General features: G+C 35.2%; 3 protein-coding genes across 5 annotated transcripts; all 3 read right to left on the bottom strand.

Moving 5' to 3' along the window:
• Positions 1-164: 164 nt before the first annotated feature.
• LOC18039308 (protein DEFECTIVE IN MERISTEM SILENCING 3) lies at positions 165-5,046 on the bottom strand. Of its 2 annotated transcripts, XM_006429635.2 has the most exons (9): positions 4,817-5,046; positions 4,604-4,703; positions 4,182-4,316; positions 3,862-3,976; positions 2,853-3,081; positions 2,304-2,495; positions 1,895-2,215; positions 892-1,117; positions 165-514 (listed from the first exon to the last, which is right to left on the bottom strand). In XM_006429635.2, the coding sequence occupies exons 2-9, from the start codon at positions 4,652-4,654 to the stop codon at positions 473-475; spliced, it is 1,311 nt and encodes a 436-aa protein (XP_006429698.1). In that variant the 5' UTR covers positions 4,655-4,703; positions 4,817-5,046; the 3' UTR covers positions 165-472. The 2 variants fall into 2 exon arrangements, with proteins under 2 accessions (XP_006429698.1, XP_024037334.1); XM_024181566.1 differs by lacking the exons at positions 4,604-4,703; positions 4,817-5,046 and having other exon boundaries at positions 3,862-3,988; positions 4,182-4,273.
• A 3,187-nt stretch (positions 5,047-8,233) lies between these two features.
• Positions 8,234-10,609, bottom strand: LOC18038813 (F-box/FBD/LRR-repeat protein At5g53840). The gene is made up of 5 exons (XM_006429638.2): positions 10,366-10,609; positions 10,099-10,130; positions 9,110-9,999; positions 8,839-8,985; positions 8,234-8,712 (listed from the first exon to the last, which is right to left on the bottom strand). The coding sequence occupies exons 1-5, from the start codon at positions 10,437-10,439 to the stop codon at positions 8,398-8,400; spliced, it is 1,458 nt and encodes a 485-aa protein (XP_006429701.1). The 5' UTR covers positions 10,440-10,609; the 3' UTR covers positions 8,234-8,397.
• A 572-nt stretch (positions 10,610-11,181) lies between these two features.
• On the bottom strand, positions 11,182-13,869 carry LOC18038928 (transcription elongation factor TFIIS). 2 transcript variants are annotated; one of them, XM_024181567.1, is made up of 3 exons: positions 13,677-13,869; positions 13,132-13,302; positions 11,182-12,513 (listed from the first exon to the last, which is right to left on the bottom strand). In XM_024181567.1, exons 2-3 carry the CDS (start codon positions 13,285-13,287, stop codon positions 11,557-11,559), a joined length of 1,113 nt encoding a protein of 370 aa, XP_024037335.1. In that variant the 5' UTR covers positions 13,288-13,302; positions 13,677-13,869; the 3' UTR covers positions 11,182-11,556. The 2 variants fall into 2 exon arrangements, with proteins under 2 accessions (XP_024037335.1, XP_006429702.1); XM_006429639.2 differs by having other exon boundaries at positions 11,183-12,513; positions 13,637-13,869.
• Positions 13,870-15,232: the final 1,363 nt, after the last annotated feature.

Raw genomic sequence — 15,232 nt, forward strand, 5'->3', positions numbered from 1 at the left:
TGCATTTTTTTTTATGTCACTAGAAGCATTAAAAATAAATACATAGGATTTTTGCGGTTTATATAATTCTTTCCTTTATTTGTTTATTTATATATGCACCAAGGCAATGACGCAACACTAAAGCCTTTCACCGTACAACATACAGATCACTGACTTGTACCCGATTGTGAACTGGAATCCATTAAAGGATTAAAAATGAAATTTCATGGCCCTGTTGTTTCCTTCAGGCTCAAGGTACATCTGCCATCATTGGCATTCATGAATTTTTAATTACCTAAAAGGTCACCAGAGTACCTACCAAACCTAAGAACTAAGAACTAATCACATTTCTGCACCTTGAATTCGAGAAAAACCATAGCTCAAAAGAGTCATGCTTGCCTCAAGAAACCACATTAGTGAGCATTTACATCAACATGCTTCATGACCAACGTCAAACTATAAAAGTTCATACTTTGGAGGCAGATTCCCAAAATCATCTTGGGGTGAACTTTTCCCGTGCTGCTTGCATCTGACACTGCCATTTTATCAACAAGAACATTTAGAATTTATCCACAAATGATGAAAGTGAAAACAAGTAAAATTAAATGCTACAAACCAATGGAAATATGAAAGATGGCTCATATCGCTTTCCATGGCAGGAAACACAGCAACTTCGGCCAAGTAAAGGTGTGATTCAAAATGAAATTTTATTGCCTTGAATCAAGGGCAAACACATTTATAAAACCAATAAGATTGAAATTTGACGACTTCCTGACCAGGAGGAAAACTAGGAATTGGCATGTGGGGTTAGGGCTATTAACATTAAAGTTTTAAATTGCAGAGGCCATAACAAGAAAATGGCAAGCCTGAGGGGGGGCCATACTAGAGGATCAGATAAAACTCACACATCACCTGAATCGCAAATGACGAGCTATCTGCTAAAAACTTGACAAACTCTTGCTTCTTCCTTTCAAAAGTATCCTTTGCATTTTTCAATAGAGCCTGTTCTCTCTTAAGATCTTCCTGCAAAGTCTCTAGTCTAAACTTCATTTCCTGGATCTGCTTCTCAGTTGCGGCATACTTAGCAAGCATGTCTGATGTCCCAGATGATTTTGGAAATCTCACATCCACATCCTGCCTGATATCAAATGTCCAAATATGAAAAACAAACATTTAGCAGCAAATAAAATCCCTCAATCATCATTAATCCATAAAAATTAAAGTCACATCAATAAAGCGTCAAATTCTGATTTTGAACCAGGAAGTAATTTTTTACAGTATCAAATCAATTGACGCAAGCACCTGGTTCTTTTTTTTTTTTTTTTCATTTTTAACCCCATTAAGGTTCAGTGGTTTGGTAGTATGTGACATTCTACTAATGGAAAAGGACAAAAATGCAGGATGGGTGTTCATGACACATAATCCACAAATTTTAGTTAGCAAATATAAAATTGAATAGCAAAATGCCTAATTTTTGTAAGCCAAAATAATTATTGCTCTGTTGTTCTTCTAATCAAATGAAAGCTAATCCTTTCACAATATAATATTTCCGTTCCACAAGGCCAATGTGGTTTTGCTGTATAACTACCGATGAAGCCATTCATTGAAATCCAGAGATATATGATGTGTATATAAGTAGAAACAATGGTTAATATACGGGGCCTTGGATTAAAATGGAAGCGAGTCCAATAGTGAAATAGTCAATTCCAGGACAAATTGTTTAGTGAAACTGACCATCCAACACAATTTGAAGGGCCATAACTTCCAATTGCAGCACAAAATTATGTCAACATCTAAGAAAAACCTAAATAGCAAGTAGAAAAGTGTGAAAGAGAAAAAAATAATTCTACAATACAGATGACAAAAAATAAATCAGTCATCTAACTTGTGAAGTTGTGATGGCAGATTTTCTTACCGACTGCCAAGGGAGAAGACGCCAGAGCTTCTAATAATCCCACCATCTAAAGAAATAGCTCCATCACTTATTAAGGGAAGAGCAAGTAACATGTCAGCTCTTGTTCTATACACTTGTAGACGATAGAAGAGATTATAAAAAAGAGTCTCTCTGAGACCATGGCCACTTGCAGTTGCACAAAACAAGTTTTTACTGTCAATATTGATCATATTCACAGCGTAGCCAAGAAAGCCAGGTGGACACTCCCCAGTGGGTAATCGCGGCTTCCAAAGATCAAGCCTCCTCTGTGGGTCATCAACCACAAATTCACCAGCAAAAGGTCTGGAAAAACGAAGTGTTCTCAGAATGTTTAAACATTGAAAGTTCTTAGAAAGTCCACATCATTAATAAATCATAAAAAGACTCGTGCCTCAAATTTTCAAGGCATATGACAAGAAACCGGCCATCTATAGCCCTCCCAATAGAAGCACCAAGCCCATGAAGACCAGAACTTTTGATAATGTGGCCTTCTTTATCGTATGTTTCCAGAGCCTTAACACATTCAAAAGTCTTGCAGACAATCGCCAGCATAGTGTCCACTCCTAAGTACTCCGATAAAAGACTGCACTCGAGATAACAAGAAAAACAAATAAAGGATGGTGAAAAAGTAATAATATTCACGTTGTCACAACTTCCCTCAACACTCAGCCCACAACCTAAACAGAAACGTGACTCTTTGACACCATCAACCTATCTTTGTGGCAATGCATCAATTAAAATCACTGACCATTCAGAAGCACATGACACAGTAACGCCATGTAAGCTTTATGTATAAAATCTAAATGATAATAAATCATTAATGACAAGAAGCAGCAATATAAGCAAATTATAAAAAGGAAAATGAAGCTAAAAATAAGCCTATCTAAAAGCACAACCACAAATGCAGAAAGATGAGCAAACAGTACAAGATCCGACTGACCTGCTAAGATTCTCATCCTCAAGTTGGCCAAGTGAAGCAACAATACCAAGGACATCTTTGGTGAATGTAAGATGAGATGCCTGAGTGCAATGGCGTGTTTTCAGCTGACACAAAACACCTGCAGCAGATTTCTCATGCTGAAGAATCTGTCCTGTTGTTTCCTCCTCATTTTGATGGTTGGAATGGTCCTCATTATCGACTTTTGCAGAATGATACTTCCCAAGATTAACTGGATGAAAACTTATCAGAAGCAGACAAATACAGAAATCAAAGTGCATCATTTATACCAAAACCAGAAAAAGTCCAAAAGTTTTAAGTTGATGCCAAGTAACTATAAACAATTGCCACCTTAAGTCAAAAATCTTTTATACAACATCTTTAGAACATAATTACTTAAACTTAGTGACAAAGTTTACCACCTAGCTTTTAGATAAAAAAGATTATGGAGAAAGATCAACACAAACGACAGGATATAGTACTTGCAATCTCAGGGTGCATGGTCAATGCTCTTTACCAGTTCCGAGCAAGAATTCCTAAATTCTTGACCCAGCAGTTATGGGGTAACTTATAGTAGAAAGGACACACTGCAGAAGCGATGATAAATGTCGTTCTAGCATACGTCTCAAATACACAAGGAAAAATAGCTCTCAAAGAGAGAAAACGTCAAATTAATAACAAAGATACACCCAAAGCAGAATAATCTGAAATATTATTAATGAAAGGTATAAAAAGTATTATATACAAAAACCATAATTTCTAATACATTTTTTCCATATGCTTCCTACATCAAGAAACTTAAATATCCTATAAGATGACAGTTAAAAGAATGTCAATCAGACATTTATCCAAAGCTCCTGAAGTTTATTCTTATAAAATTTGGGGACGGCTCATTTCACCTACAGTTTGAAGCAGGGAGCCAATGTTTTGTTTTCATTTCATTTATTTTGCAAAGCTCAATAATGACTTAATTTACATTGACATATGTAGTAGATGAAAAGAAGTAATATACCTTGCAAGTCAAGAATAGAATCCCCTAACTTGAGGCTTTGGCTCTTCAAAAGTTTAATATGGTCCTCGTGCTGCTTAATTTTCAGGCCTATCATTTGTAGATCGTCTTGAAGTCTCTACAGAGATTGCTTTATTGCAAAGTCAGTTCATTATTGTATGAATAACGTGATAAAATAACATAAACAACTACTTTTATCTCATAATATAATATCAAAAGTGTCTGTTCTTTCTTTAGTTTCTCTTCTTTTTTTCCCCTTCCTCCTGACAATAGATAGCAAGATAAAATCTAAATCTAATTCCAAATTTACTTTCTGGTACAACCTTAGAATTGTAAATGACCAATTCTGTTCCTCCATTTTGCATTCCATCCCTTGCAACTACAGAGTTTTCAGTTTGATCCACTTGCATTGATGCTGATGAATCGTCAACCAATACTGCATTTGTTTGAGCTGAAAGCTGCAATAATAGGGTTAATTCGTATTTGCAGATACCATTTCACCACACAAACATCACAGATGAAAATAAGAAAACAAACGCCAAAAAAAAGCCCAAATTGTAAAGGATAAGATGATTCCTACTTATAAGTTAATTACAATTTCACTCTACATTGATGCATGAATAATTCATATCAGTATGAAATACAAATGTACAAACAAGGAACAGCTGGCTGCTTTCATGGAGCATTCATAATCAAATAGCATTTTAGTCATTGGAATTTGACAATAAAAAGGCAAACTTCATACATGCGGTGTGGCCGGAATCATGTGAGCTTGTAGGTCAGATGAGGAATCCATGGCATGTCAAAGATCTTTCCACATTCCTTCACTTTCTAGTCCTCTTGTCCTATACAGAATCATCCCAAAAAAAAAAACTTTGTCAAAATCAAGAAAAAGTTTTTTTCTAGTAAATTTCCAAGGAAAGAAAAATGGGTAAAAAAAAAAAGATTCAGTGCTTACTGAACTGGTTGGTGAAGCTCCTTGGTTTTCCCTACAATGGCCGTCGTTTTCCGGCCATCGGAGATACTACGGCGGCTTCGAGGCGACACGGCGGTGACCAAGGACGTTCACGGCCAGCAGCAGAATCGGTGGTTGTGAGTTGTGTGAGACCTGAGTTCGAAATGGGAAAAGACTACTGCCTAGGGTTAGTATACTGAAATTGGGATTCCATTATTTTTATTTTCAAGGTGTTGGTGTGTTTTAAATAATTATTTATGAACCACCAATCACGCGTGAACAAGTGGTAGAATAAAGAGAGTGGTTATTTGTACCCACCATTAAATTAAGGCCTGTACTAAGTTACGCTGAGCGTAACTTGCGCCTCTCACAGCAATAGTATTCGATTTTATTAGCGGTATTATTACTGTAAAAGGTTCCGCTCAACGTAACTTAGGACCTCCCTTAAATTAATAAGTTAAATAATTTATTATAAAATAATGCTGAATAGTTAAATTTTTATCTTAAATAATATGTTGTTTATTAATTTATTGATAAAATAATACAATTAGTTTATTCAAATATTATAAAGAATATAATAAATATCATATTATTTATGGGATAGTTTTTTTTTTTTTGAATTCTGTTATACATATATTGTTACTGATATTACATCAGACATTATAATTATAATATTTACAATCGTACTAAATAACTGAGACCACTGCCATACATTAACCTACTGAAGCATTTGCCCAAATATTTTAAATCATCTCTAATATTCGAAGGGTATCTACTTCACTCACATTTCGTAAGTGAGAGACTGTCTTTACTTAATTAGTTGATAATTGAGGAATATCTGAAACTAACCTCCATAATATTCTTATGAAGGTTCGAACCTTACACTCAATATTATAAGTGGAATGCTTCTCCCATTAGACCAAAAGCGCATTGATTATGGGATAGTTATTTAAAATAAATAATTTGAGATATTTTACTCCTTATCGTATCAATTCATGCGAATATGTTAAAATCTAATAATCAAATATTAACTAAAACATACATATCTGTGATTAAAATTGTACTAGCATTGATTTTTCCCTCCATAAAGCCAACGTATCTCGTGATCATGTGACAGTGTGTTATGAAGTAAGATTAATACCGAGTAAATGAGAATAACTTAAGTCGAATGGCATGTGGAGACGGGTCGAAAGAGTAAAACTCTCTTATTCAATTATATTTTATTTTTCCTAATTAATTTGCTTTAAGTGCATTTTGATAATAATAGATATTTTTTAAATTGAGTTTAATAAGTAGTGATGTGGATCAAATGACGGGGCGTCGATTTTTCCGACTTAAAACCAATTGCCGAACTAGTAACCCTGCAAATTGGACTGAATCGATCCACAACAAAAAAAAAGATAAAATAAAATAAATAAATTTCAATTATGTACTTGCCTCCTGAACCATTGGACTTAAAAGTCAACAAATAATATTTAATCCACAATCATAAATTTGTGTCGGAATCTCAAGTAAAATTCAAGTTAAGTAACCCTGTTTATGTGCTTGTTTTCAATCAGAACTCTCGGCTCAATAAAAATTTACAATAATCATATTGATGAACAGCTAAATAAACAATGGGACTTCATTCCCAGTACAAATTATAAGAGCTAGAGTCAATAATTCATGATAAAATTGTTCATCTATGGTATCACAAATTGCCACAAAAGAAATAAAATATTTCACAAACTCTGTGTGAGCTAAACATCCCATGAATCCAACCAATTCGACCTCCCTAATGCTCAGTTCACATGACCGATACTTACAGGTCTCTGCCAATCCAAATGGGGGCTGTACCTATAATACCTGAGATTATTGGACAAAAGCCCGTCATGTCAAAAATGTACAGAGTATAAAACAACATATTCTAAGAATTTACATGTCGTAATAATATTTTCAACAACAAAATGAGAGAACATTCATCTTCAGTGTAAAATCTATATAACGGTCGACATGCTTTCAAGAAAGCAGTACGAGGAAGGACAGTAATTAGATAACAAATGTTCAAGAACCTCTCATGCTGCAGCTACATTCATCAAACGTAGGGCCATAAGAGAGCTGAAGCTAGAATAACTATCAAGATGGGTGAGAGAATATTGGTCAACATTACATGAATAATTCCGAATCTACTAAAGTCCAACTCAAGCCTTTGAACTCTCTTTTCTACTGCAAACTTTGATCCAAGTATGAACATCAACATCTATAGGATGCCACATCAGAACAAACAATTAACTCTTCCATAGCATGACCTTGAAGTGAACTCAAAGCTTGATTGACCCCACTATCAAACTTATGCCTTTCTAGAGCAAGTGGCTCACTTCCTAAACCCAATTTCCATTCATAGTCCGTCATTAGGAGGGGATTGCCAAAGTTCAAACAACCAGAAAACCACTTCCATAAACATCTCAATCTATGCTGGTCGTAACTGCTTCTTTTATAGTCAAGCAAGACAAGACATTTACAAGCCACTTGGACTTGTAGTTCAGTAGTGAACCATTACCCTTAAAGTCAAGCATGACTATGAGGGCAATGGTTCGAATTTTCACGGACTCAACCTCCCTCAATTAAATATAATTGTGTGAAGATTACTTGTAACGTCTTTCTCTCTTGCGAAATGCAAGTGGAGCAGAGACATCCCTCCTCCGTGAGGGATATTTGGCCGAACATGTATTTCATAGAATAAAAATATAATAATGTAAGTTCCAAGTATATATCTGATTGTAAATATCAGTGTAATGATCTGTTGTCATAACAGTTGTAAATATATGTATAGTATAATAACCTGATGCTTAACCAGTTAAAAAAATAAAAAAGACAAGACATTTGCAAGAATATCTTCTTAGAGTTTGCTATATTGATCATCAACACAATTATAATCTTGCTGGACCTCAGTTTTGCTGCCACTGATTCTGGGCCCCTGACTTTGGTGCGTCACCTAATTAGAGTATGAACCATAGACGTCAATTCTAAAAGAGGGATCCAAAAGAAGGATGGAGAATTAGTATAATGAATGTAATTCGGACTCTCTTTTTTTTTTTTTTTGTAATAAACGTTAAGAGGAAACTAAATAATTCATGGCTGATATGATGCGTGGCATCTTTTGGAATAAATGACCTTGGGGAATTTACAATAAACAATCTCAATTGAAATTTGAAAAGAATCAAGAGGGTAATACAAAAGCGCCTTCAAAAGAGAAGGCCATCAAGTTAAGAGTAACCAAGTTTTTTTGCATTTGACAGTGACGCGAACATGCACTCTGACAACGACACCAACTCTCCATCCATCCATCACCATCAAAGCCAAATGCCTCAAATTCCACTACATTTCCTGCAAGCCATTTTTAGTTTCATCTTTCTAATTTATTACAATGTACACAATATGAAAACAAAGAAGTATTTCATTATATTTTGATGAATCATAGAAAGGAGGAAAAAAAAAATGGCTCCATTCCCAGTAAAAGTGTAAAACCAGAAGAATAGTGAATGAACTCACAAGTCCCAACCCACGTCCCACGCCAGAAAATAATTCAAGATTATTTTACATGTCTATGGTATCACAAAATCCCACAAAGGAAATCTAGCTCCCAACTCAATAGCATGCTTTCTAGCAGAATGATACTCCTCACTGTCCCTATACAGTAATTCCTTTGGAGTCCCCAAATACTTAGGTATACAAGGATCAATAATTATCTTCTCTAACAGTTTGGCTTTCTCGATCAAATACATCACAAACTCAGTTTCAGCTCTCTGCCCCTCGAATCCTACCAATTCGACCACCCTAACGCTTAATTCACAGACTGATAAATACGGATGATCCTTGACAGTCCGCGCTGTTCCAGATGAGGGATGTACACGAAATAGCTGAGACAAGAAAAGACAGCAGTATCATAGTTAGGCATAGATACACAAATCAAACTTGAAATATATAAACGGAAATGGTAAACAAGATTCTTAACTAATTAAAGTAAAAAGGAAAAAACATTTCACCTTCAGTGTAAATTTATACAATGAAGGACATGCCCTCAAGAAAGCAGCACAAGGAAGGAGACGATCATCATCAAATAAATTGATTTCCATTTCCAAATGCTTGAGATTACATAATTCAGGAAGATCATAGGGGACTGCCTCAGGTACCTGAAAAATTTTGATGAAAATGTAACACAAGCACATCGAAATAAATAAAAATGAAAAACAAAATAAATGATCAATAACAATACTAGTTATTTGTATTAAGGAAAGGGGGAAAAAGCACACTTACACTCACAAAAGCTAGGTTCAACTTAAGTGTGTGTAGTTGCAGAAGAATGGTTGAAAGCTGGCGGAGTTTATTCATGATGTAGGTGCAAAAGAATCGATCAAAAGATACCTCAGTAAGATTTGGAACATCTCTAAAAAAAACAATTCCTGATCCAGAATATTCAAAAGATATGATATTTGGTGCATCAATTTCAACATACTGCAAGAGCACAAGATGTAACTTTAAGTACTTCAACCTGAGTGATGGACCAGAAACTTTAAGACTAGTGAGACATGGTGAGTGGATTACGGTTAACACCTCAAGAAAATGACAGCAAGATAACAAATGTTCAAGAGCTTCTCCTGTCACAGCTACAGTATTCAAACTGAGGGCTGTAAGAGAACTGAAGCTAGAATAACTGTCAAGATGCGGTGAAAAAGTGTATTCGGCAACAGGCCATGAAAAATCTTGTACCCTAGAAAAGTCCAAATCAAGCTTCTGAACTTTCTTTTCTACAGCAAAATTGATCCAGTTATGAATATCCCCATTGGAGGCAACATCAAAACAAATCCTTAACCCTTCCAGAGAGTGACATTGAAGTGATCTCAAAACTTGATTGACCCAACTCACAAACTTGTGTCTTTCGACATCGAGTGGCTGACTTCCCAAACCCAATGTCCAGTTATAGTCCCCCATAGTGAGTGGATTGTCAAAGTTCAAACAACCATTAAACCACTTCCATAGATATCTCCATCGACTTGATAATATGCTGGTTCTAGCTGCTTCTTTAATAGTCAAGCGAGACAAGACAGTTACAAGAATATCATCGGGGAGTTCGCTAATGCGATCATATAGGCAAGTGTAATCCTCTCTCCTTTTTCTCTTATTGCAAGGCAGAAGCCAAGTCGTGTCTGAGAGAATTAACCAAAACCCAACAAATTAAATTAGCAATTGAAAAGCAAATAATAAATAATTTAACCCAGAATGAGTAATATAGCCGGCAGTCTAACCTGTGCAGTGGGAGAGAGTCTCCACCTCGCTCCTAAGAGAGAATTTTAAAAACAGTAAGTCCTCAAAAAAAAAAAAAAAAACTAAAATCATAAACATCACACACACATATATAAAGACATTTCATAAAATTTCCTCTATTGCTTTTCTTTTATGCGCTGGCAAAATCCCCAAATCAAACACTTTGTCAGCCTAGGGCATCTATGACTCCTTCATTATGGAAAAAGGGGGAAAAAAAAGAAAAAGACAAAGGTTTACTGAATACTTACCTCAGCAATTTCGATTTTGAATTTCTGGCAATTTCTCGGCATTCGGAGCTCATGACTCCTTGGCAATTTTTCATCTTGTTCAGCAAAATAAAATAAAATCAAAATCGATGAATATCTACGATAATGATTCGTTCCTTCTTATGTAATATTTGTTTGCCACTTACTCTGAGTCCTTACTGTAATAGGATATTTTGTTGTTTTTAAGTGTGAAGGAATACGGTTGCAAGTTTCATAACTGGTTGAAAAAATAAAATAATAAAAGAGTAGTGTTGTAAGACATTCTAAAAAATTATAAGATAAGTAATTTATTAATTCAACCATACGTGTGTGATGATAATGCAATTTATTATGAATTATGATAGACAACTCAATTTTTTTTATTTTAAATTTTATTTTGAATAATGTATTATTTATTAAGTAATTGATAATTTTTTATAATATTTAAGTGAATTAATTATATAATTTCATCAATGAATATCACATTATATGGGACAATTTTTGTGATAAAAAAATTGAGATGTATACACTCACATTATATGAGATAATTTTTTTAATAAAAAAATTCAAATGTATAACATTATTCTTTATTTATTTAGAGTTTATAAAATATTTATCATTCAATAAATAAGTTTATGCACTTAAATTTTACAAATTTATCAATTACTCAATAAATAGCACATGAAATATCACATGACATGTCATATGGTGTCTTATCATCACTTTTCTTTTTAGATATATTATTTATATCTCATCATCTTAGAGGAGGATGCAAAATTCAAATCCCACCCTCTAATGTTCATTTTAACTTGGGGGGTAGACTCTCCCAAATTTATTCCACAGCAACATAAGGCAATTTGGGTCATTATCACTAATTAAAATCCCCTAAGCCACAGAATCTTACTGGAAAAGAAAACAATTTCATGTCTTCCCCTGCAAGCCAATGATTGATTTTATCAACGCAGATGCACGGTCCATAAGAACTAAAAATACGATAACTTATAGGTATACATTCACTTTTACATGGTAAAAAAAAAAAATAAATAGACTCATTAATTGATTGGATTGTATAATAGTGATTCTGGGCCTAGCAATTTAGTTGCACAAATAGCTTCTAACTGCAATTGATGTTGAATCACCACATCACCAGCACTAGTAACTGCTTAACTTCAAACTATATCCTTAATCACAAGACTAAACGGGCAGCAGGCCGTACAAGGCCGTAGTTGATTCCCAATACTGATAGCAATTAAGACATTTTATCCGTTTTGCTGAACTATTCTGGTCATTCCCGTGGTTGGTGGTCTTTTTATGCCCACATCGACCACACATGTATCTCGTTGAATGGTAAATTGGACCCAGGTACCCTCCCTTCCAGGGCAGGTACCTGTCAGAAGCTCTCTCTTTTTTGATCTGTTGATTTAAGCGCCGGCTTCCATCACTAACCATTTCTTCCGAAGACATTTTGATCAGTGCCTCTGGCTTGACATGCCCAAGAAGAACTTTTCTACGGAAATCTGGGTTTTCTGGATCCATGAGATTAAACAATATAGATCTATACTTAACCTCATAGGTTCCAAAAGAGTGGCCCCACTTTTCAAACATTAGAGACTCTGCTGTAATAGCAACTCGAATTGGATCACATCCATTCAATTTATCTTGAACTTCTTCATCAACCTCACCAGAAACCTTGGACAATGCCTTGTAAAGTTTTTCCCTTATCCTTTCCCGAAAGTAATCATTGCATTTAATCATAGAAACCAACTTCTGTGGAACAACAGCAGAAGCTGGCTTCTCTTCTCTAATCGCTTCGGCATCGACATTATCCAATGAGTTGGTTTCCTCAGTCACAATGAATTCCGATCCTACCAGTTTCTTGGATCTCGGTGCACCCTTCTGATCAACTCTTCGAACCTTGACAACTTCAACATCCAAAGCCTGTTCAAACTCATCAGAAGTGATCTGCCGCTTGCCCTTGGCAATCTCTACATTTGCAGACTTGATCTCACCACAGATTGCAAAGCTTCCATTTTCCTCATCTCCTTTCATTTGCTCAAGGAACAAGCTTCTCCATGACAAAATCAGTTCAGAAGCCGTATCCTGGATTTTCTGCCTTGGATGTTTTGTCAGCGGTAGAAGATGCCTTACAAGCTGAAATAATTTGCACAAGGAGCTAAGTAAAATAAAATAACTAAAATTCCAGCAGGTGCAAACTAGCCATGCAATTAGTCTATCAGTCTATGCAAAATGTTAATAAAGTTGCATAAAGTAACATGCCAATCTTTGAAATATTGTTTCTTCCCACAGAGGCCATTTAGCATGTCAGACTGTGCAGTAAAATCTTTGTCCAACTGCATTGTATCGTGTTGGCATCTTTGTTCTACGAAAAATACTAGATGGACCTGTCCAATGACCATTATAAACCTCTTAAAAGACCTGTAAACTCCAAACACACTACTACCAAGTGCACTCCCACATCATCAAAAAAATAACCTCAACAAGATCACTCTCATTACCCATTTGATTTCATACAACTCCCCGCATTTACACCCGCTTCCATATCCAATCAAATAGTCAAACTCTGTATCACATGGTCGATCTAAGTATATTTCTTGGAATGCCATCTTAAATGGGTTAATCTTTGTACAAATGATAGGAGAGATCAAGTAATTCACAAACATATTAGATGCAAGGTGAAAACATAGAACCTAACATGCATGACATAACAAGCAAACTAAGTATACATATGGAGAGTGAGTAACACAACACCTGCGTGGAAACAAGAAGTTGACAGGTGATGGAAGACTTGTGGAGCTGATCCAATGCCGCAATGCACTGTGCTTCCTCCAACTCTCCTTCTGCGGATGCTGCTGTCTCTGCCCTTCTTTTTGCTGCTTCACACAACTCCATGACCTCTTTCTCCATTGCTATTTGTTCAGCCTGTTCAATTTAAAGGAGCAAAGCAACGAAAAGCCAAAATTACAAAAACAATTTGTGGATATATATATATATATATATATATAAATACTATAACAGAAAAAAAAAAGCAATTCATTCGATAGTAAAAACACAAAATTCTTCTCCCAAAAAAAAAAAAATTCCTTATTGCCAAGAAGTAAACTTGGTTTTAAATCATAAATTTTGTTTATTACTAATTGTAGAAACAAACGAAACTGCAGCTAATTGATCTTATTGTTCTACGTATAGCAACAACGGAACAGAAGAAAAAAAAAAGTGGTATTGTTATACACACACACACACACTATAACAATACCGAAATAAAGTGGTTGTCGGCGGTAGCGAAGACGGCTTACGGATGATGGCAGCTGGCAAGGCGTGCGATATGCTAGAGCCGGCCAGTTATTGCTGACGGCGAGCGGCGTGTTGGGATTGCAGGGGAAATATTTGCAGAGTTTTTATTTATTTTCTTATTTGTTATTTCTCTTTTATTCTGTTTCTTTTCTAATAACAATACGTATAGGATACAACACAACGGCCAACGCAGATATGTCGACTCTACCCCCTACCGAGCAGCACAAGCAACAAGAAGAACGTCAATTTTGGTAGAATTAATGACACGTGACGTTAATGAAAACATTGGTAATTGTTAGAGACCTCCCCTGAGGTTTAGGAAATTAACACGTAAATAGAAAGTATTGATATAATTACAGACACTTCCGTTGCTGTTAGATGCTAGTTAGTTTGACTGTCAGTAGACTATTAAAATTACTAAAATGTCCCTACTGTCAAGATAATAAATTATTAAATAAAGTTTTGGGAACTGATGGGTAATAAAATTCCCTCTAGAATCACAAAATATAGAAAAAGACCAAATTAACCATCTATATCCTCTCTAATGTAAACAACACATTAAACTCAAGGAGAACCCGTCTTCTATGCAATGGCTTAAGACCAAATCAAATGTTTTGGCTAGCAAATAATTTTACAACCAATGGAAAACTAAGAATTAAAAATCAGAGAGAGCAGAAAATGAAAACCAATACATCAGCTAGCACAATTAAATGATTTGGCCAAGTAGGTTCAAATAATTATTCCAATTTAATTTTCAGGAATAGGAAGGATTTCTGAATCTACTCCTAAAAATTTTGTTTCCGATGGTGGCCAAATGGATCAGTTGATGACCTCAATGCTTATCAAGAAATATGCTACATGCCTCTCAAAGTGCCCATCAAACTAAGCTCTCCTCTTTGTTCTCCATGCTGTAAATAATATGGATATGTTTGAAAGTGGGAGCGGAAAAGACATCATCCACCATGGAAACTATAAGTAAGAAATTGACTGATGTTAAACCAATTGGGGTGTTAACACAGAGAAGATTTTACTTGATGAATACGATTGCATAAAAGTTCGAATTAGATAAAGCCACTCAACTTTCTCAGTGCATTCAAATGTGCACCGTAGTTTAGTTTTCACAGTCTTTAGTCGTCCAATTAAAGAAGTTGGAAAAGGATTGACAAAATTTGAAAACTAATAACAAAGTGACTAAAAAAAGGGACAATATGATAGGTCCCAATCAAAGTTAGCTAACAATCACAAGAGTTTTCTGCTATGGCAAGAAAACAAAGACTAAGATAAATTGATTTAGTTGTCTGAATGCTTTTTATTATGCTGGAGCCTTTACTTATAATACTAACATAACAAACTCAGCCTACAAACACGGCTGTAATCAAAATACGTAATTGAAATAACACCTTTGCTACTTTTACCAAACACAAAGTTAAACAACAACTACTAAGGATTTGATCTTATCCTTTATTCCTGCACAATCATTAAAGCTGTCACGTGAACAACTTTGATTCATTATTTTCACGTGAACCCATGCATGCATGAACCATGCCAGGCTAAAGCG

The sequence above is a fragment of the Citrus clementina genome, unplaced genomic scaffold (genome assembly GCF_000493195.1).
Source record: "Citrus clementina cultivar Clemenules unplaced genomic scaffold, Citrus_clementina_v1.0 scaffold_6, whole genome shotgun sequence".
Classification (NCBI taxonomy): Eukaryota; Viridiplantae; Streptophyta; class Magnoliopsida; order Sapindales; family Rutaceae; genus Citrus; species Citrus x clementina.

Excerpts from the sequence above, each read along its gene's own strand:
- LOC18038928 (XM_024181567.1), bottom strand. The coding sequence starts at position 13,287 with ATGGAGAAAGAGGTCATGGAGTTGTGTGAAGCAGCAAAAAGAAGGGCA. Across the intron at positions 12,514-13,131 it reads AACTTCTTGTTTCCACGCAG|CTTGTAAGGCATCTTCTACC; the intron begins GTGTTGTGTTAC and ends AAATTATTTCAG.
- LOC18038813 (XM_006429638.2), bottom strand. The coding sequence starts at position 10,439 with ATGAAAAATTGCCAAGGAGTCATGAGCTCCGAATGCCGAGAAATTGCC. Across the intron at positions 8,986-9,109 it reads TGAACCTAGCTTTTGTGAGT|GTACCTGAGGCAGTCCCCTA; the intron begins GTAAGTGTGCTT and ends AAAATTTTTCAG. Across the intron at positions 8,713-8,838 it reads TGTATAAATTTACACTGAAG|CTATTTCGTGTACATCCCTC; the intron begins GTGAAATGTTTT and ends TTCTTGTCTCAG.
- LOC18039308 (XM_006429635.2), bottom strand. The coding sequence starts at position 4,654 with ATGGATTCCTCATCTGACCTACAAGCTCACATGATTCCGGCCACACCG. Across the intron at positions 3,977-4,181 it reads TGGTCATTTACAATTCTAAG|AGACTTCAAGACGATCTACA; the intron begins GTTGTACCAGAA and ends CAATCTCTGTAG. Across the intron at positions 515-891 it reads GCTCGTCATTTGCGATTCAG|TGTCAGATGCAAGCAGCACG; the intron begins GTGATGTGTGAG and ends ATAAAATGGCAG.